The sequence below is a fragment of the Symphodus melops genome (genome assembly GCF_947650265.1).
Source record: "Symphodus melops genome assembly, chromosome: 13".
Lineage (NCBI taxonomy): Eukaryota > Metazoa > Chordata > Actinopteri > Labriformes > Labridae > Symphodus > Symphodus melops.
The window spans coordinates 7,379,072-7,402,046 of record NC_136703.1 but is presented as its reverse complement, the minus strand read 5'-3'; the positions used below and the strand labels follow the sequence as shown (position 1 = coordinate 7,402,046).

General features: G+C 39.2%; 1 protein-coding gene across 1 annotated transcript in view; it reads left to right on the top strand.

Moving 5' to 3' along the window:
• Positions 1 to 22,975, top strand: part of ajap1 (adherens junctions associated protein 1) — a 56,124-nt gene that overhangs the window by 19,094 nt on the left and 14,055 nt on the right. Inside the window, exon 2 of the mRNA XM_079359108.1 lies at positions 13,433 to 14,193. Coding sequence (XP_079215234.1) covers positions 13,433 to 14,193 — 761 coding nt within the window. The remainder of the gene's footprint in view (positions 1 to 13,432; positions 14,194 to 22,975) is intronic.

Sequence of the window (22,975 nt, the reverse complement as noted above, 5' to 3'; positions counted from 1 at the left end):
GCCCTGAACAGACTTCTTTCTAAAGTTCCTTGAATCCAATGTTGGCTGGATGCTGCACATTCTGTGCTATTCAGGCAGCAAGCTGCTGAGTCCCAGGCTTGTGGCCTGATGGCTCCCCTCGGCGCCGCAGGCCCGAGTGTGAGGGGCGGAACAGCAACAGGACGTGAGCATGAGCTCAGGAGAACAGTCTTATCATCACGTTGTTTGTATCGTGTATCTTTGGTTTTATACTTTAACAGTCTTTAACAAGTACATTTTGATATGCTCAGATTACTTATCATATAATTACATATTCATATTCATATACATATCCTGTTTAATTACTGAAGATATTATAGTAGCAGAGCATACAAAAGATTACTTATTTTTAGTTTGCATGTGGGCGTTGGATCTCACATTGCAAACTCACTGTCCACTCTTCTTCTGTTGAATATTTAATTCTGTGCCCTGTGAATTTCAGTTTCCCCTCACAAACAGAATGACATCAAATTCTTTTGTTCTGAAGGTGGAAAAACAGAAGAGTGGTGCGTTGTATTAATGAGCTTCTGACTAAAGACACTCAGAGGCTGGCCAGCAAACAGCGGATAAAATGTCTTCTCTGGTGTTAACCAAAGTCAAAGCACAACATTTCACTGCTTTGTCTAACTGCTCGTGGGCAGATAGGACACTCAAACAGGAAACAATAGAATCAAGTTGATTCGGCTGCTGACACTCGCTGGTGTCGCACGTTATTAGGACAGGCTGTTAGAGAATCCACAATAGGGTCATGCAGTGTGGCCATGCATAGTCTTTAAAAACCGGTAGGTAATTGGTTGCTGTCAAGAATTGTCCATTAGTATTAGCTTCTGATTATGTGCTTGGCCTGCTCTGTGACCCTGAGGCAATCTGAAACAGACTGATCAGTGGAGGTTTGTCAGCTCTCTGTAAAAAGGAAAATAGAGGCATTTGATAGCATGAGTCTAAACCTTATTTTGAGAACTATCGAGGTTCCCATAAAAAACATTAAAACTGTTTCTCAAGAATGACTGAATGAAACACATAAAACAAATCACCATTGTTAACATTGTCCTGTGACACAAACACAGAGATTACACCAGGAAAAAAATGGCAAAGCAGAAAAACAATGGTGTCTTCAATGGTTCAAAGGCAGCTGCACACAAAGTCAGTCCAAAAAGAATGGCAAACGAATCCTGTCTTGTAACAGGTAAAAATACAATGACTGCGTAACAATGCAATGCCAAAAACCTTGGAGAAAAACTAGAATACAGCTGGAAAGTTTTGAACCCACAAGGACAAACTTAAATGATCTAGCAGAGAAAAGAAAAAAAGGAGTTTGAGCCATGTTCATAAAAGCAAGGGAGGGTGTGTCAGAGTCTTGAGGGTAGGCTGAAACAAAAATGACAGCAGGAGATGATACACTTACTCAATAGAAAGGGCAATGTGCACAGATAAGCAGGGTGTTACAAAGCTGGTGACCTCAGATGAGGACATTCAATACAGATTATGAAAAATTCTTAAACCAGCAGTATAATTAGTTTTTCTCGGTTCGAGAGTTTGGAGGAGTTTGAAAATGAAATGTGGTTTCGAAAGGTTAGGGTTACACACACACACACACACACACACACACACACACACACACACGCACGCACACACAATGAACCACTGTTGGAGAAGTTCCTTTATAGTTTGTTCGTTTAAGGTTTTTTTTTAAAACACATAGATTGGGAAAGCATTGATTGCAAACACTTGAAAGTAACCTTAGTTAGCCAGTAAAATCAAATACATCTGGTCCAACAGCTGCAATTAGATTGATGCATTATCACTGTACCTCACACTTCCTGTACAATATGGCAAGGTGCTGATGTGCTGATTAATGTGCACTGTCCTAATTCAATCAATATATGAATGAAAGGAAATCTTGCAACAGACTTTAGATATTCAAATATTTTGGCTCATTGCGGTATTAAGACTTCTTCAAGACATATCTCTTTTTGTACAATTTCTATTGTTAGACTCTGAACTCTAATAGAAGCCAGATAAACAGATAACATATATACTGATTTTAAACATATCCCTCCTTGGTTTGATATCAGTGCTGTTGTCAGTGACGTACTTAAACAGGTTTTTTATTGTACATGTTTTCCCTTTATTGAGGTTGAATAAGATACTTGGCTGGACTGATTCTGTACAGCATCATAGGGCTGGGAAATGTGGCTGAAAGATGTATCAGGATCAAATGTTTTCAGTCAATATCAATAATTATTGATAGTTCAGAGTTTCCCACAGATTTTGAATCACAGTATTTGGGTGGTAGATGACATGGGATGGAGGGGCTTAATGAATCAATGCACTGCTCAGAGCTTTGCTCGGAAATAATACTCACCTTAATTTAATCAAATAAACAAAAGACCCAACATGTGTTTACACTCCTTTACTATAGTTAAAGATAACCAAGGGTAGATGTGGTCTCTATCTTTGGCTCACTTGTAAAGTGGATTGTCTCTCTCTCAGTTTGATACCCAGCTAATGCATACTGAATTTCAAAGTGTCCTTGGGCAAGACACTGAACCCCAAATTACTCCCAGAGGCAGCTACTTCTGTGTAAGATTAGTACTGATGGGCATAGAGTACGTCATATAGAAACCACTGGCATGTGAGAGGGTGATTGTGGCTTGTAGTGTAAGGTAAAAGGGGCCATGCACCGTTTTCAAGAAAATTCTAACATTCATGATTGTTTCTTTTAGTATCGGGGATTCAATCCCAGATAATAAGAATGAATACATAAAACAAAACGAAGAATGAATTCTTCGACGACTTGAAAGCATGCATGCTCATGCACATTAAGCACTGACATGTGGGCATTCTGCCTCATTCCCTTACATGGGCCCAGTTTCAGGGACATGGCCTCTACCACTTTAAGAATACAGAGTGCAAAGATCTGCGGTTTCAGAACGGTCTCTTTCTTTGCCTTGTCGTATGAACTGTCTTAGGAACAAATTTAAGAAAGAATTTAGGATGTGTTGACCTGCTCAGGGACTGCAGATGGAAATGAGCAAACTGCTATAATCTGGTACGAAGCATCTTTTCTCTATGAGACTAATGTTATTTTTGTACATGGCCCCTGACAACTAAACTAATAAACTAAACTAGGAAGATATCTGTGACTGAACAGGTTGAGTGGTGAAATGCTTTAAAGAGTCCTTCATAAAGGGGCAGAACATTTACCTTAAAATTGGCTTCTGCAAGTGTGGTAGCTCATTTTATTTTAGTTATGAGGCATTTACCATTTGTAACAAACATATCTGTTCATTGTAATAACTTTTATTAAAAGACTTCATGGGAGCTGATGTGTGCACCTGTCTTATACTGAGATCCACATGACAAAAAGTCTATTTCGAGAAGCCAAGTTTGTTGTCAAGGTTCTGAATATGTTAAAACAAATCTCATTTTAACCTCTTGATGTGCCTTTCTGGACTCAATACAGAAAACCGCCCACTGTAACCTGAAACTTCATGATCTACAGCTGGTGAACCTTTTCCCCGGTGGATCTGTATTTTTTTCAAAGTGCTGTTTTTAGATATGTGTGGGAGGTACATGGACACCATAGTTCAGAGTGGAAATGCTCTATCAATTGCAAGTTCTATCCTGAATACATCACCAGTGGTTTATTTTTTGTACTCCAAAATTCTTTACACAGGAAAACTCCACAGAGCAGTTAAAAAAATCCAACCACGGATTTAGTCTACACCCTGCTGAGCAGATAGGGTCTTCTATCGCCACCAGCCTTCCATCAGATGTGGAGTCACCTTTAACAAGGCAAATTGTCAATGGCTGTGTCAGCTAGAAAATGATGTGTACTCAGTGGCAGGGTTGTCAAGACCAAAGTGATAACATTTCTATTGTTGGCTGGGGAAGGGCAAGGGGATGACGAAGACATGCCTTTTTCACCTCCCTCAGGTGGAAAGAAAAAAATCTGCCAAGGCCTCACTTCTGCAAACTCCCAAGAAGTTCTAATTAAGACCTACTTTGTACAAGTGATCACACTGTGATGATGTCACAAGAACTGGGCCAGAGATCCAGTGCAGAAGACAATAATTGGGTGCAATATCTGATTAACTGCAAAGATAATAGTTTTGTTTTAGTGGGTCTTGCATGAGGCGAAAGATAAATTCAAAGACCCAGATAATCCTTCATTAGCCCCTGGTATTCCCATGACAATTCATATAAACTATAAGGAAGAAATGTGGCTCTAAATATAGACTTTTGTAAATAGTCCCTTCAGTATGTGTGGTGGATGCTTTTTGTCATGTATTCTTAACTGTTTGAATTTGAATTCCTATGCTTCTTTAAACATTGTGTTTTTTTGATTCATTAAAAGACTTCAGAAAAGCCTTTAATGTTGGCCTCATTCACAGACATGCCATCCAGCCCTTTGTTACTTTGCTAATCTGTGCACAACTATAGTACATGGTTTGCAGAACTGCAGTTCATATCAGCCGACACAGCACTCACTTACTTTGATCCTGTCTCTGGGAAGAGTAAAACCATCAAGCATTGCAAGTCTTTTCCAGGATCCTTGAAGGATGTTTGAAGCCTTAAATAGGTGATCATGGGGCGCTCTTAGCGTAGTGGGGTTGGGGTGGGGGGGAGTATTAGTTCTCAGGGTAGGCCACCTGGGTTTGAGTCAAACCTGCAGCTCCTTTTCCTTTTCCGCATGTTATTCCCCACTCTCTCTCCTTGATTTCAGATTCTATCTACTGTCCATTGAACGAGGTGTTTGTTACCATGAACTTGTCCTTCAAGAAGCTTGACATCAGGAATTTCCTCCTAAGAGATAACATGTAACTGCAAAATAATGCTGCAAATCAAGACTTTATACAATCAAGCAACATGAAATGTTTGTAAAGAAAGCTGGAAATATGTGTGCACTGCACTTCCTGTCAGCACCTTTGTCCAATCAGACATAAAGGTGTTCATTTGCACTTACTGACGTTGTTTCCTCCTTTCTAGATCTTTGCTTGCGTTGTTCTTACTCTCTAATGTGCGACACTTTGGATAAAAGCGTCTGCTAAATGAATTGTACAAATAGTAGAAATGTGTCACAAATTATCCCTGAATCCCCCCCCTTAAGAGCTCACTGTGAAAATGCCATGCTAAAATAGGTCGGATTGACTGTGAGTCAGTGCTCGGTCCAAAACATAAATTATATTCAATGCAAATGATCATAATTTCAGTATGGTATATCTTTTTATAATTCTTTCCCAGCTCATGTGCAGCTGGGGATCTGTTGCTCTGGGAAATTTTATAGAACACAAGATGGACTGACAAAAGAAGGATTCTGTAGAAATCTGTTACAGAATGACTAAACTCGCTGGTGTCCTTAAATGTTTCTAAATTGAAAATTAAAGACACAGAAACAGATTCTACAGTATATAATGCTGATTTTTTTTAGCTTGAGTGCTTGGGCTGCTGACTCTCAGATTTGGCTCATACATAGTCCTAGTATAATGCAAAATGTTATGTAAATTATACTTTTATCTCCATTTGTGTATTTGTCTGCAACGTTGTGTTTTTTGTTGTTGTTTTTTTCACTGCTGCCTGTCTTGGCCAGTTCTCCCTTGAAAAAGAGGTCCTTAATCTCAATGGGACAAACCTGGTTAAATGAAGGAAATAAAATAAAGAACACCATTTTCTCAGCAGCAATAGACACTCAGCATCATTGTTTTAATATTCAGTTTGTCACTTCTTATGCGTGCATGGACATACAGGACTAAATATAGTGACTGAACAGTGATGCCTCTACATGTGTGATGCTGCTTAATGTAGCAGACGTTGCACACATAAAGGTTAGACATTTCTCTACAGCATATCACTGCTGACATCATACATAGTCATGAAATGAGTTATACAATTGAGTCAATACACAGAGATAACAGTCATGTAAGTACGCAGTGATACAGAGAAAACAATGGTGAGTGTGAACTATGAGTAAGATGATGATTAAGGCTTGGGTCATCATGGGAATTTCATAGCAGCTACATTGTAACCCGTGGCCATGCATGATTTAGTACCCTGAACCAAATCATGCTGACTAATTCACATAAACTCAGTGAACACAGAGCCTTCAACTGTGCAGTATTGGCACAGTGTTTCCCTATTGGAAACCAGTGTGGATGGCACAGCACAGGAAGATCTGAGGGAGACTCACTGTGAAGGTAACTGCATCAATCTGGTGCACTTTCAAAATATAAAGGCTGTTACAACTTCAGCTTTAAAACACTCTTGTGCTCAGTTTTGTGGTCATGATGTGACAGAAAAATATCACAAATTATGGTGACTTCAACACAAGTCTGCCTCAGCGCACCAGCTCCCCTCCTCCTCCACCACTTGTAGAACAGCTCTCCGTTCAGATTTGAGCCCAATTTCAATTTGTTTCTTTGAAGTATTTTCGATGAAACAAAGTCTTGTGTTTGGTTTGAAAGTCAAATGGTTCTACTTCAATTCTAATCTTGTGATAATTATCTGGCATTATGCCTCTACAAGCAGGGTCCCTGAGTGGGCGGGGACGCCTGTCTATTAAGAGGGGGATCGTAGTGACAGGGCTAAAAGGAGGATGAGGCAGGAAAAAAACATGTATGGAACATGTTTGAGCCTCTTAGTGAAACATAGTACAAGCAGGAGGAAGCACAGGCCTGTCTGTTTGAACACAGATCTAAAAACAACAAACTCTGAGGCTCCACTCCTTTTTTAAAAGAATCATGACTCATTACCAAATTTTCCTCTGGGATTAATAAAGCATTTCTAATTCTGCTGACTCAACTACATAGGATATATATTTGACACATGCTCGATTAACGTTTGAAATATAGCATATTAAACCTTTAATCTTTTGTCACTTGGATCCAGATGAATGTTTGGCTTTGTGTTTGTCTGTAAAAAAAATAATACTCAGCTTTACAACCAACAGTGTTATCTTTCTGAATCAGATATTGAATGGGCCTTTTCTTTCAAAAGGTTGGGTGATAATACACATTTTGCAAATGTACCTTTTGGCATGCTTGTACATACAGTACAAATGGCAACACATGCACAAAGGCACAGGCATTAAGATGAAAACACTGGGAGTACATTTATTGACAGGTAACCCTTTGAGATGATTGAAACAAGGCTTTCAAATGACAGCAGCAGAGTCAGACCATGTTTACTACATCCATGATCTGATGGTCATGACAGGTGGACATGACCTGTCAGTTCACCAGGGAACACATGGAGGACCCATAATGCCTCTACTATTTTTCTGTGATGTTGCCAGTCAATGTAGCTGCACCAAGTCATTTTGTTCTTCTTAAGAAAAAACAAATGTTTTCATCTACAGAAAGACACTGAGTTTAAAAGAAACCAAATCATCAAAAATACTTTAATCTAGATAAATGATCATTTTTATTGAATGTGTCTTAATTATTTCCCTATTACACAAACCACACATTGAGAGGCATAACATTAACTGTGTGGTATGGCACTGTGTGGTTTCCTATTGATAGCATTTTTGAGAATAAAATCTCATTTAGAGATTCAGAAAGGCTTTAAGCAAATCTTAGCGCTTACCAAAAGCCATTCCTTTCAATTTGTCAAATCATTTTATCACCCTCACTGTTGTGAAGAGCTTATACCAAGCTCGGCTGTAATAATATGAGTTATGCATGTGCCCTTTATCGCCTCCTCCTTCAAATGACTATATTCAGAGACAGTATGTGGTCAGTCGTGAGTGGGATGCCTTCTTCATTGCCTTCTTCAAATTCATTTTCACCACCATGACTGCTGCTAACTTTATCTTACATGGAGGTTAGATTATTCTGTCAGTTTCAGCTCCACCATCATCCGCCAACCACCAAGGTTATATAATGTCAAAATAGCATGTTCCTGTTGTCTACAGATTTATAACCTTTTGAGAAAATGTCATTTTAAAGTCAAGCAATTTCGTCCATAGGTGAAACAAGTTTGATAAATGGTAAATGACTTGAACTTGTAGAGTTCTTTTCGAAAAGTGCTTTTTCACCACATTTCACACCTACACGTTCACACACTGATGGCAGTGGTTGCTATGTAATGTAAAGGGGCCGTCAGAATTGAAGTAACTAATCCCATTCATACACATGCACAAGCCACAGACGAAGCAGTGGGGTTAAGTGTCCTGCCCAAAGATACATCAGTCATGTAGCTGCAGGAGCTGGGGATCAAACTTTCAACATCCTGGTTAAGAGACGACCGAACTGAGGCACAGCCGCCCTAACTTTCTCTATCAGTCACAATACACTTTAAATAAAATGCTTTTAGACATATCATGATGATCAGGGCTTGGAGTTAATAGCTCAAAACCCAACGTTATAAATTATTTAATTAAAGATGTGTAAAATGTTCGCTGTTAAAAATGTAGCTGAAAATATTCACAACGGATGGCATCCAGAGAATCAATAATTAATGGTGAACACTTGAAAACTTCCTTGGGCTGTCGTTGAAATGCATCCATACGTTTGAGATCTTCACATTAAACCCTGCTGGCTGACGTGAAAGGTAGAGACACATAAATACTTCATCAGGAGGGTCTTACTCATTGTCTAGCTGAGGATAAGAGCTCTCGAATGCTGCTTTGGTTGAATTAACAGCACATGAAAAAAAAGAGAAACACTGGAAACCCAGTGATCTTAAAACACTGCAAACCACAAGAAGGAGCACTTCTAACGAGAACATCCAGGTTGTTTGCATAAGAGGATTTCATCCACATCCCACATGTCAACAATCTGACATGAAGGATGTGGACAACATCCTCTTATGCAAAGAAATCTGTATCGGCAAGGCAGAACCGTCTGTATGAATGGCCTTCTTTTTTTTTTTATGAACCGCGCCCACTCTTTGCTCAAGCATTTAATTCAGGATAATGCTGCAAATCTTTTTCATAGACTTCAAAGGCCACTCTTCATTCAATTCAGGCTTTTGAAGGTATTATGTTGGTTATGTGAGGCTTCCAGTTTTTCAAGGACCAGTAAATGTTATTAAGTTATGTGTGCAATGGATTACTGGGTCTAATGTTTTCCCTGTTTGCACAGAACTGCAGTGTGGAGCCTGTGACATGGATATTATAAAGTTTCCGCTGTGGCAGCAGCATTTGGGAGACAGAAATTGACTGGTCTGTCACTATGTTGGCAAAGACCTCATTTCTACTTTTTAAATATTATTTTAAATTTCCAGTGTAGCCTTTTTTTGGACACCCATTTTGGCTATAGGCATGTTGTAAACATGTACAGTACATTATTTATGACTGGCTCTCAAAACACAAGTCAGCAACATAAATCAGAGGCTGAGGCATGTGCCAATGATATCGTATTAAAATGGGAAACCTTAATTATGTGCTTCAGACGTAGTTGTTGGTGATCACGTGTTTAATTTTCCTGTCAAGGCCTAATCCTAACCCCTGTGACAGTGGCATTTTGCAGGAAGCTGCAGAATAAGTTGGAAGTAGATTTACTGAATATAGTACAGCTTAAACTGGCACAGAGGAGACAGAAAAGTCAAGCTTGGTGAACCTTCCTCTAGCGCTTTTTCGAGACCCATAATCCAAATATATTGCTCTGTATATCACATTTTAAATATTCTGTTACATCACTAGCTTTCTGCTGAAACTCTGCTTTGCTTGAGCTTGATGAAGGACAGCAGAGGTTGGGATCAAACACACACAATAGTTGAACTCACACTGACTCACACACAATCTTTGCTATAACCAAACATACTGTATGGCAGTTTATAGCTGCTGGATCAATAGGAAAAACAAGTGATAAAACAGCAAGCATGAAATATCAAAAAATATTGTGTATCTTGATAGCAGAGACCTGAGGAAGTTTCACATGTAATGCATAGAGATTTTTTCCCCCTGCTGTGTTTGTGAGCAGGCTCTCAGGCTGTGGCTTTCATCTGCTGTCTAAAGTCCTGGTTAAAATCATCATTCCAGCAAGCCTTAACATGGGCTTCAAATCAGGCCAACAGGCACGCTAATTAACAGTTTGCTGCATAAATTCACAAAGTAATTTCATTTCATGTATGTCTGGCTCTAGAATGGACTTCATATGCTACTGAGATTCAGGACTTGAAAGTAGCTTACTGGGTCACAGAAAACTGCTAAATAATGTGTGTGAAGTAGCTCATACTTAATTTTAACTTTCCCAAGAATAAACTAAGAAATATAGCACAAGAACATACTGCTACAGTAACATACCAGGTTGTCAACTTCCCAACTAAATCTGTATTTTTTTCCTAGTCAAAATGTGATTGCCCATCTTCCCTGTTACTGCATGTACACGTGTTTCAACACCATGCTTTGTGTTGAAAAATGTGAGACAGGCCCAGCATAAGCTCAGAATCAGGAGACGTCACAATCTCCACTAAAGGGATTCTCTGCCATATTGTTTAGGTTTAACAACAGAAGTCATGACAGAAAGATGGAGCATTTGCTCATAAAATAGGACACTAGACACGCATTCCCACCAGAAAGCAATCTGGTATGTTGATGCTGTAAGTGCTGCACTTAATCTGCCATCTGTGCAGTTTACTTCCAAACAATCTTTTCATTTTGACTAATGTCAAAGAATATTAAGGAGTCATTCTTTAGCTACAGGGGTAGAACTGTCCGTTCTGTCTGCAGCACTGATATGGACTATAATGTATATGCAGAGTGCTGTAGACAAAATTGGTCAGTATTGTTCTGTAGCATTATATAAAGTATGTTTATATTAAGCCTTGTTCAGTGAAGGTCTGTCTTTTCCCTTGTGCAAAGGGGTGGGGCAGTGCCCTATAGCGCCCTCTATTTACAATATGTGCAGAACTATGAAGGTGCTTAAAAACATGTCCATTCAAATTTTTACAGCATCTTCTTACTCAGGATCATTTCAGCAGTCATTACTTCCATTTTTTATCTGGTAACGCATTAGCTTGGCCTGAGAAGTTTAATTTTAGTTTCCTCAGTGTGCTCGCTGGCAACGTGCCTGCTGAACAGTCTTAGGTCAGTGCCCATGCACACACAGAACTTTTAACTGTCAATATTACTCCGACCTTGTCACTATGTCTTATGACCACATCAATCACCATTTATGGATCAATTAAAATGCCATTCTAAATGATATTGTCCTTTAATAGTGGGCGGTTCTTTCCAAACGTTCAAAAACCAAAAAATGGAGTGACAAAAAATAAATGTGTTCAACGTCCTGCATGCAGAGTGGAACAAATGTGAAAAATAACCGAGAAAAGGAGAAGGCATATTTGTATTGGTAATTACTGTAAAATTCAAAGACAGGTTGAACTGAAGAAATGAAATATATGTATTTATTGATTGATTTTACATGGATGGACAGTAACATTGGTGCTGTTTCATTTTACAATGCTGATGCGCTGCTCTTTTTTTCTTTTTCTTTTTTTTAGCAAAATGCTCATTTGCAACACCTGTCAATGCAAGGCTTTTAGAAATAAATGTGTGGATGTAATACCTTTAAAAACATTAAAAGGATGATAGTCTAAATTAAATTTTCCACATTGGAATACAACAGTTACTGCTTACTGAGGCCTGTGGGTTGAATCTATTGACTCACAATATCTTGAAATACATTCATCAAACATAGAAGGGGCCAAAACATGCGATCATTTGAAAAAAAAAAATATTGGAGATTTATACAACTACCACAAATGTTCTTTATCAACAGAATTAAACTAACCTACAGACTTTACAGTTGGTTTTTGATAAATACAAGGTCCAAGCCGCATCACCTTTGTTTGTTTACCTAGTTTCTGGGACATTTTCTACATTTTTTCTTTCGTAATAATCCAGTATGCCACACCACAACATAAAACGTTACTTGATGCTGTCTTGGGAAATGTGTCTTGTACTTCAAGTGCTAAATCATTTAGCTGCCTCCACAATTGTTTTAGTACACCAGTGTAGGTTGCAGGCAGGGCACACCCACTGGGAGTCAGGAGTGTGATGAGTTAGTTCTGTCATTAACCATGTGCACTTTATGATAAGGGAAACATGCATTGCTACTGTAGTTGAGACCTACTATGAGGGATGTGTCAATCTAATCTGAAAGATCTGATCAGGGCCAATAGGGGAGTTTTACCGCACTGATTAGTGTAAGCTATTTCTGCTATAATGAGACTCCTTTGTTGTTTCAGCTTGAAGCACCTTTTTTTCTCTTGCAAAATATTACAAGGACATGACTTAGTCAACTTTCCATCTTTTTGTCTCTCATATACTGTGTGCGTTTGTGTGTGTGGCTGAACTCTGCATGTTGCAAATAATCATTAATCTAATAATAAGGAAAATTATTGTCAAACAGTTAGATTGAACAAACTCTAAGAAAAGCCTTTTACCATTGTCCTTGTCAGAAATCAAATCAATATCTAAATGTTTTCTCCATTCTGTGCCAGCAAATAGAGTAACAATACCTTGGTTTACTGACTAGCTTAAAAATGAATTATTGAATATATGTCATAGGTAAAAAATCTCATTTGTAACTTACTTCTGACCAAAGATGCAACTGAGGATTTCAATACAGCATAGCTCGACAACCCTTACAGACTTATAATAACAAAGCTTCTTGATTATAGGATCAACAGACATCTTTGTGTTGCCTCTAAAGGTGATGAGCCCATTCACACTTTTTCCATCTGTCGACACCTCTGTGATGCTTTCAACGTTAGTCCTTCGCGTGGGCTTAAATTGGCCAAGGACAGCAGAGATGAAAGATAGCCCATAATGAGGTTTCTCCCTTAGCAATCAATGAGGAGCTTTGTCCCAGGGGGCACTGAAGGTTGTCTGTAAAAACAGTCCACTGCATGGTCCTATTCCCCCGAATCGCCAGGCTATCTATCACCTTGCAATCTTGTTGATGAGGAGGAGATCTATACAGTACGGAAAAGGACATTTTAGGACACAGATCGGTACTGAATAAATTAAAGGAATATTCCCCCCTGATCATTGCAATGCATAATCAAATTGCCCTTTGGGAATCAGATGACTTTATGTCTCAGGGAGATAATGTTGAATATGATGATCAGTCAAACCAGGCCTGACCTTACATGTTGGTGTATTCATCCTTGGATTGATATGAATCTGTTACATCAAGGGATTCTCAATACGACTGACAAGCTGAGAGCAGAGACTTCAAATCCTTAATCTTTTACATTTTACATTATTGTTAAGTTACATTATCTCAGCCTAATTCAGTAAGAGTTAAAGACGTGCAGGGGTAAAACTTTGCTGTAAGTGCTTATGAAGGATGGGAAAATGTGAATCTTTATGCATGCAGTTAACCTGAAGGTCTGAGATAGAAAGAACCTGATTGTATTGCCTGATGTTTTTTTACTCATTTACTTTCTCTATTCTCTGCAGTCCGTCTGCCATGAGGCCAGGCAGCTGTGTGGGGCACCGGGTGTGGATTCTGCTGGCTATGACTCACCTCACCCTGGACTTCTCTGTGTGCAGCCCGCTTAGCCAGGGTCTAGGGATTAGACTCAACCCTAAATCAGTGCCTCGATCACGACCTCGGTGGCAGCTTCTCTGGGACATGCCCAACAAGCTTCATTGGAGAACAGTAAGTCCGTTGGCCCGCCGGCTCCTGAACCCTATTCCTCCACCCCAAGACAATAGGGCAGGGATAGGGCCGAAAGCAAAGGGTCATTTGCATTGGAAGCCAGCATATAAAGGACAACCTGCGTGTAAGGATTGCCAGTTGAGATACTCTCCAAAGGAGACAAGTGATTCTTTGGCTGTAAAAGCTGATGCTCCAGGAGCTTTATCCAGTGGGAGAACAGGAGACACCGTGAGGTTGTTACTCAGAGCAAAGAGGCAGCTCAAATGGGAAAACGACAAGTCTCAGGAGGGGCGGACTACCACAGTGGCCGGATTTATTGACTGGGGACCCACAGGGACAGATAGCATAGATGATGATAACAAATTGGAGCCTAACGCGACGCTGTCCACAAGGGTCTCAACTACCACAGTGGCCACAACCACTAGCACTACAACCAAGCTCTCCCAAAGGACGTTCACTGTGGTGACCACACCAGAGGCCAAGAGGTTAAGCACCACCAAGGCCAATATCAGCTTCGGGGAGACTGTCAAACCACAAAAGCCATATGGGGACCCACCAGGTAAAAGACAAAAACTGTTTAGCATAAAAATCAATTTGTATTGTTTATCATAACTCAAAATGCTTAGAAAAAGATATTGTTGTCATTGCCTTTGTTTCATGTTTTGTTCCTGTCACACTAAGCAGGCTTGGCCTATTTCTTCAGCTGCCAGTGGTGTCATGTTAACAAAGCATAGCTCAGTACATTTTCAACAAGACAACTTACACACTCATGAATTCTGTGAAGTGTTTCAATATCTAAAGCTCTTTGGAGACTTACAATACAGTCATTTCAATTTTTTTCAGGTTATAAAAAAATGTTCAAAGAACCTTTAATGTATGGAAGTCAGTGACAAATATGTTACTAAAGACGTCATTATTTGGTCTCATTTCGTTTTGTATTTTAGAGTTTAGGTTCCTTGTCTTAATTTCTATCCTAGTATTGCTTGTTTCCCTTGTGTTTTTGGTTAATGTTTACTTGTAGTCTTAGAGTTGCATTTTTATTTTGTAAGGTTTGTAGTGTGTATTGTTTTGTGAGTTCTGTGTCTTCAGTGTTTCATGATTTACTTTGTACCGTATTTGTCCTCAGTGTTTCTTGTCTTGTATTTTCTTCCTGCCTCTGTGTGTTTCCCTCCAGTCCTGATTGCCCTGATTGTCCTCACCTGTGTCTTGTTGATCTCACCTGTGTTTGATTTCCCCTGGGAAACAAGCAACACTTGGATAGAAATTAAAACATGCAAACCTGAACTCAAAGAAGACCAATCGTGACAAAAGATTGACATATGGACATCATAAAAAGCTCAGACAGCATGATGGTATCAGAAATATTCTTCTTCATATTCACTTTATGTCTCAAAATAGGGGCTGAATGTGTGCCATTGTCCTCCACATCCTCCACATTGAAACCAAGGTCTTTATAGGTAGCAGTTGATCCTTCAAGGTTGTGCAGTCTACCAAACACGGTCACGTGGGCAGCCAATGTGGCATCTAAATGTTATTGTTCCACTTTATAGACTTGAACTGGATTGATGATGTAGGGATGGTGCACTGTTAAATTGCTATAGTTTTCTCCCAGTTTTTTTCTGTACTAAACAAAACAACACTGTATAATCCCCTTTACGCTGTAGAAAATGACAACATGATCTACTGTTGACTGATATGCTATTGCAGCTGGAAGAACACTAGATTTTACTCCAAGAATGTCCTTGACCATACTGTGGCTATCAGGCCTGAAATACATGGGCTCATGAGATTTTTATGAATAGTTTCCCTGTGCTGTGGACACACAATCCTCCCTGTAAGGCATATTAGATTTAACATTTCATTAGGTCCAGGAGGAAAACAGCTTTTAAATGGACCATACAGGTAGACATAAATTATAAGTCATGTTTTACAACTTAGGAACAAGCACTATGCTAATTGAAGCTTTCCCATTTGGTGCATTAATATAAATGTCATAAAATTCTGCAGCTTACAGTAAGGTTGATGAAAGTCTTTGGCTAGCTCCCACTCAATTAAAGAGAAACATGTTTGAAGACACAGAGGGAGAATCTATGGGGTGGTACAGTAGAGCTGGAAGACAATATGTTTCAGTGTGAAAAATATACATCTATATCTATCTATCTAGGATGGATGTTTGTTTATGTTGATCTGTATTGACCTCATTATAACCCTGATTTTTGGTGAAATTTCAGTAACACTCGATAATTTTCATAGTCTTTTAAGTACTTGTGTAAAGCCAAAACTCATTCACATCATGAACACAAAGATCCCCAAACTGGGCACATACACCTGACCAAAACAGAATATTACGTTAGGTAGCATTTTCAACTGTAACAATTTATCTTGAATTCCTATTGATGCTTCGCAATTCTGACCAAAAGAATTACAACCAAAGTTTGGGGATATTTTACAATAATCTATAACAATTATCTTTCATATTGGTTCCAGTATTCATTAAAGTTATCACGTCACAGACCCGGGATCTGTCAAACGTTTCATTTTCTTGGTCAAAAGAGTCAATAGAGAAAACCAAATAAAAGATGATACAAATAGTAACAAAATAAATAATATCAAATTGTTGTACAACATGAGAAACATTCTTTTCACATCCTGATTGATAATCCAATGCTATGGAGCTACCTCATAAAGGTAAGAAAAGAAGTGAGCTGATAAAGCAGGGCTCAAGACATATATGCATTATACCGGTTGCTGATGTCAAGCCTGACATAGACCTGACACACAATTGTTTATGTTTTCTTCAAGATAATAAAGTAAGGCTGGAGGGTTGGGGCATCAAATCATGAGCCTTATTCAGGCTGCCAGTTCAAGTTGTGATATGTATGGCTCGCCTTTAATATTAATATCATGGATCCACAATGGGGGGAAGAGGTGATCCCACTTCTGTGCTTTTTGTGTGTGTGTGTGTGTGTGTGTGTGTGTGTGTGTGTGTGTGTGTGTGTGTGTGTGTGTGTGTGTGTGTGTGTGTGTGTGTGTGTGTGTGTGTGTGTGTGTGTGTGTGTGTGTGTGTGTGTGTGTGTGTGTGTGTGTGTGTGCGTGTGTGCATGTGTGTAGAGCTCTGGCTGTTTGTTGTGCTGGTGAAGGAAATGCTAAGTAAATTTTTATGTAATGGTTGTCTTAAGTCGAAATGATAATTAAAAACACAATTCTAGTCCACTACCATTCACTAAACAATTTGTAATCAACCAATCCATCCAAATCAAACAGATCTGGTTCTGATCAAGGTTTCTGCCTGTTCAAAGGAAGGGTTGTCCTTGCCACTGCTGCCTAATGTTGCCAAATGTTTGCTTGTGGTAGACTTGTGTGGTGTCTCTTTAAAATTATAACTAAGAGTACAAAGACACCACACAAGTCTACCACGAGCAAACATTTGGCAACATTAGGCAGCAGTGGCAAGGACAACCCTTCCTTTGAACAGGCAGAAACCTTGATCAGCACTAGGCTCATGATAAACAGTCACCTGCTGATTCTGTTTTGGTTGAGAAAGTGGGAGAGAGAGAGGGACAAAAAGAGAAAGATGAATTGAGACAACAAACAGAGCAACAATATCAACAGAAGATAAAACAGACTTAATTATTAAGACTGATAAGTAGCAGGTCAAAAGCAGCAACAGTCCACAATGTTCAACAGGAACCTTTGAGAAAACTCCCTGAAATTTATACAGATACATGCATCAATTGGATACGATTTTTAACATAAAAGTGAGCGAGTGAGGGACAGGAGCTTGATGCGTCAAGCTCCCAGCAGTCTAAGCTTTTAGCAGAATAACTAGGGCCTAGACAAGGCCTTGGCAAGCCCTAACTATAAGCGTTAACGAAAAGAAAGGCTTAAGGCAACAATGTGTGTCTACTTAACCTATACTGGTAGATGATCCCAAAGTAGGGGGGGGGCTTGTTAGGTGAAGGCTCTACCTCCCATAAAACCTATACAGGCTCTAGGTATCACAGGCAGATTCAGATTTCATTCTGTGAAGACAGTTTTCTACTGTCATGATATGGCGCTTTGAGCCTGACTACCAGAAAGATTTCTATTGTAGCGAGCCATCGCACTGAAATACAAAATGATCTCAAATTTAAAGTTAGTAGCATGCATGTATATGATTGCATATGCATTTAATGATGGCTTGATATGGTATCCTTGAGAAAAGCCATTATGCATTTCCGGTAAGGAACACAAATTCCAGTGCTTCTTCATTAATCAGTAGTAAGAGATAGTTTAAAAAATCACCCTCAAGAAAGTTATCAGACTGTCAGTGTGCATGTAAGCTACTGATGTAATTGCCATCCAGCATCTTGAAAAAAAAAACCCAGTTCAAATCTTTTGAAAAATGTAAAGGAAATAACAGTAAAAAGATCAAATCCTATCATAAAAGAAAATATATTTATTCTGTGTTCTTAGTCTCTCATAATCACATTTTAGTAATAACTGAAAATCATTTAAACCTAACCACTAAACGTCACAAGGATATTTTCTCCTTAAAAAATTATTAATGAAAGATGAATTTAAAATACTTATTACCCTGTTTAGAGTCTTGATAAAGCCAACCCTATATGTACGGCTAGCCGCAGTTAGCTGGATATGAGCTAAAGGTATGTGCAATATGAGTGCAATATGAGTGTAAGCATCTCAAGCTGTGTGTGTGTGTGTGTGTGTGTGTGTGCGTGTGTGTGTGTGTGCGTGTGTGTGTGTGTGTGTGTGTGTGTTGGTAGAGAGATGGCGGTAAACTCCATAATGGCTTTCTTGTAAATACTGTAAAATACTGATAGTTTGACAGTGGGGGATGCTACCCATAATGAATCAAGAAAAGATGCATAAGCCTTTTATACTGGATTCACTTTGAATTTAGAAAAAAGAAACAAAGAATGAAAACTTCAAAACTCATTGTAAGAGATGACAAAGATTCCCATCTCTTAGATGACTATGATGTTCTGACTGCCCAGTAAACACAGACGTTAGACCATCAAAGAGAGTCTGATCAGACAATGTTCTTATCACTGCAAGACGAATATCACCATGGTCATATTTATAAGATCTCTACCACTCAGCTGGACTGTAAAGTGTATTCCAGTGGCTTTGTTAATGAGTGTTAAAAGGTCAGTTCAAAGCAAAGGACCACGCCAGTAGGATTCAAGGTTGTTTATTGTCAAATATGCTCCATGTTAAACATACAGCACAGATGAAATTGCAAATATATATATATATATACTGTATATATATATATATATATATATATATACAGTATATTTGCTTAAACATTTAGGGCCTGATTTAGTGAACGTTTGCGTATGCACATGTAATGTACAGTGTCCTTGAGTGACCTGAAAGGCGCTTGAAATTAAATGTATTATTATTATTATTAAAACGTGTGCAAACTTGATACCACCAGCAAAAAATGTGTTATCTGATCTACTAACAGCGTGCAGTGAGAATTGCGTCTTTCGTATGAGCAAAACGACACATATTGTTTATTTAGTACGTTTGCCTTAATGCATATGTAGTACGCATTTAGTACACGCACTGATTTACCAAACCAGGCAAAAATTGCGGTGATTGTGACAGTGTCTAAATTTAACACCTTTTGAAAGGAACGTGCTAATCCAGGTGCTCAGGGTTACGCACAACGGGCTGCAGTTAGGAGGAGACTTAGGCTCAATAAAAGAAGACGAAAAGATCGCTTTTGTTCCCCCCACACACTTTAACGTGTTTCTATAAAATATATGCCATGCATTTTTAATTTTGCTTCAATATTTTTTAACAAAGAGAAACACCATGATTAAACTAATATTACTGAAAATTCACAGCCTCTGCATTCTAAAGAATTGCAATGTTGACATTTATGTCTTCCTATTTCCCTCTGTAAAATACATTTTAAACTGAGCATTTCCTTTTTCTCATGTTGCATGTCTCTCCGGTGTGCGATTATGTCCGATCACACACAGCGCTGGTGCACAATGGTCCTATCGGTGCGCCTGAGCACTGTGCCACAGCTGGCACCTCCTGCGCAATGTAGAACAGTTCATTGAAAAAATTAAAGGAAGAAAAGAGAGGAACATTTTAATTCCGTGGTTTTCTGATAAGCCAAATGTTATTTTTGTTATATTCAGATTTATCTGCTATAACTCGAAAATACTGGACTTTTGTCTCTCCCACTAATACCAATTTTGCGCTTGCAGTCGTCCTGCTTTCTGTCCAAACTCTCAGTGATTTAAACCAGTAGAACACGCAAAAGCCTCACAAGGTTTGCACCTGTTATCATTTACGCACATTTTCTTAGTAGATCACCCGCAAAACGCCCACAAACCAAACGTGCAATCTTATATGCATGTTGGTGAGAGATGGCAGTCAGGCTGGTCTGGGAGGTCGATCAGATGATCAGGCAAAGGGAGCAAGAGAGTGGGGCGAGTTCCGTTTCAGGGACTTATCCTCCCGAAATGATTACAGCCCAGACTAATAAAAGAGAGACATGGGGAGGCAAATGAGGCAAGTTGAAAAGGAAGTAGGTTGAATAAATGAGAGGGAGGGAAGGGAGGGGGGGTCGAAGGAACTGAAACAGAGTGGAGTGAGGTGACCAGGTATAAGAAGGCCTGGTATAAGTAGGCCTGTAAGGCAATTGAAAGTGTGGTTTAGGCTTGGTACTGTCTCAAACCTGAATAAATACATGAACTTTAATTAGTATGTGATTTGTTTTTGATAAAAGAAAATTAGGTCACATCTGCAAAATGTGTTTGTAGTATAATTTTATTTTGTTTATTTGATATTTTCGAAACCAGTTTGGTTGAAAACCAGTTCTTTAACTAACAAAATCTCAAGGAAAGTTGCACTTTCTGAATGCATGCTATCTCACTCAGTTTTAATTGCTGTAATGTGTAAGTTCTGTGTATATCTCAGTCAGTTTGCACAGCATCTTTGTGGATGGCTGATCAACTCTCTTGCCATCAATCAGGAGTTGGGTGTGGGTTGAATGGGGGGCTGATGGCTCTATTGCCTCCAGATGCTTACTGATTGTTCCCAATGATTGTAGCAGTCACTGTGACTGTACACAGATGTAGCTGTCAGCTCTATTATGGATATGAGTTGAAAGAAGCTGCAGTCAGTAAAAGTCAGAGCAAGTAACTTGGATCATTTTAAATCTGATGTTTACAATGTTATGTGTTTAAGGTCTGTTTGGCTTTAGGTAACGTGTTCCTGAAAGAAGACTTATGAATCTTATGTGGCTAGCAGACACTTGTAGTGGATGCTGAAAATAAAAGAAGACTTCCAGTGTAAGAGAGGGGAGTAATTCAAAGTAAATTAATCTTTCTGGAAACATTTCCGATCTATTTATATGAAGCTTGAGAGTGGAGAGAGGGTTAAATTCATGTAGTACATAAGTAAGCCTGTAGAGCAAAGTGAGTACATGTAAAATGTATGTTAAGTGTCTCTGGAATCTACAGTATTTTTAAAGAAGCGAGCCCAGTGTTCATTGTAATGCAGCTTTTTGACCTGTGAAAGACCTGGAGAGGCATACGAAACAGCTTCCTCAACAGTGAGAGATACACATACAGGAAGAGAGGAACCACTTTTCCCAAGTGTTACCATGGCAATCCAATAAATTTGTCATTACTCTCTGTACTGCCTCTCAATAAAGTGGGTAAAACTGAATCCCCTTTGCTTGAGCGTTAAATCGACTTAAACGATGATGCCTGGTGACAGGCGTGAAGTGTCAAACCCCCTCTCTCTGAAAGCCAAGAGGAGATGAAGGGACCACATTGACCAGATGCTGTTCATGTCTTTCTTCATGGACTGCATAGAAAGAAATGCACGTGTGAACTGAAACACTGTTGAGAGTACAGAAGATGTTGTTTAATGATGGAAAAGGATTTTCGCACGAACAGCAATTTCGAAACTCTCTGGAGTTGGTGGCACCAATAGCCAAGCAGCTAGTGCCTGTCCAGTATACAGAGGTCTAAGTCCTCTAAAGAAGGAGGACCAGGTTCCAATCTGACCTGTGGCTCCTTTCCAGCATGTCATTCCCCACTTTCTCTCTCCATGTCTACCGTAACTCTATCCAGTCCTGTCTCTGAAATAAAGGCATGAAAAGCCCAAAATAAAAGCAAAACAAAAAGTTGGTTTATTGAGTGTTACCTGACAGGACATTCATCGAGACCATGCACAAGTATTGGCTTAAATCAAAAACATTGCAGTAGCATAACGTGCTTACCAGCCCATTTACAAAACAATTCCAGAAAGCTATACCTTCGCTAAAGTGTTACCTTCAGTTGTCAGCATGACAGTTCACACATTTCTTGATAAAACTTACTATCAATGTCATTTTATTCCCACCTGAAAGCTGCAGGTATTTTTCTGTTTCAAACAGGATAAGATACCTCCAGGCAGATGGACAAAGCCGAGTGTAACCCCCTTTAAGGGATGCCATTATTGAAACAATTTACTTTGATGACCCCTTTTTGGACATTTTAACCTTCCAGCCTGACTGAATTATGCAGCAATGCCTTTGACATTGAGAGAAAAAGGCATGTAGAGTAATTGTTTCTGATCTCCTCTTCAACTCTCCCCTCCACGTTCTCTCTGTGTGTGTCCCCCCCTCCCTCCCTCCCCAAGCACCCTCTTGTTCAATAAGTGTTTTAGATTGCTTGGTGACTCAGTGGAAATCAGCCAAGATTGACACTTTGACACCACAGTTAATTGGCATTTTCCATCCATCAGCAGGCCACCTTTGACGGAAGTCTTCCAACAACCTGACCTGCTCAGATGCCTTGTCTGAGAAGGATCATGCTACATGTTTAAATACGCCCGTACAATTGTGCATTGTGTGAAGGGGTTTGCTGGCTCAACATCTGCAGGCTGCTACCATGCGTTACATTTATAAGAAGCTATTTAGCCAACACTCTGTGGGTGTGGCAACTATTAATCCTTAATGAATTTTCACAAGTGGATACCTGATATGGCTTACTGCAACATACAGATAGATACATACATACTAAATAAGAAGCAATTCTCTTGTTAATGGATTGTAGTGTAGAACACTGTTGTGGCCTCAGGATACGCCAGTAACTATTTTAAGTAAAATCGCTACCCAAGTTTATCATACCAATCTCCAATGAAAATTATGCAGCTTGGGCCTCAGACAGTAAAATACATTTACCAGAAAAAAGAAACAGAACTAAATAAACATGTTTTGACACAGGCACAGATTGAAACCCATTTTCGGGTCCTGACCCAGCAATTAGGAAAAAAATGGTTTAGATAGGTGTAAATATATATATAAAATATATAAAATTAAA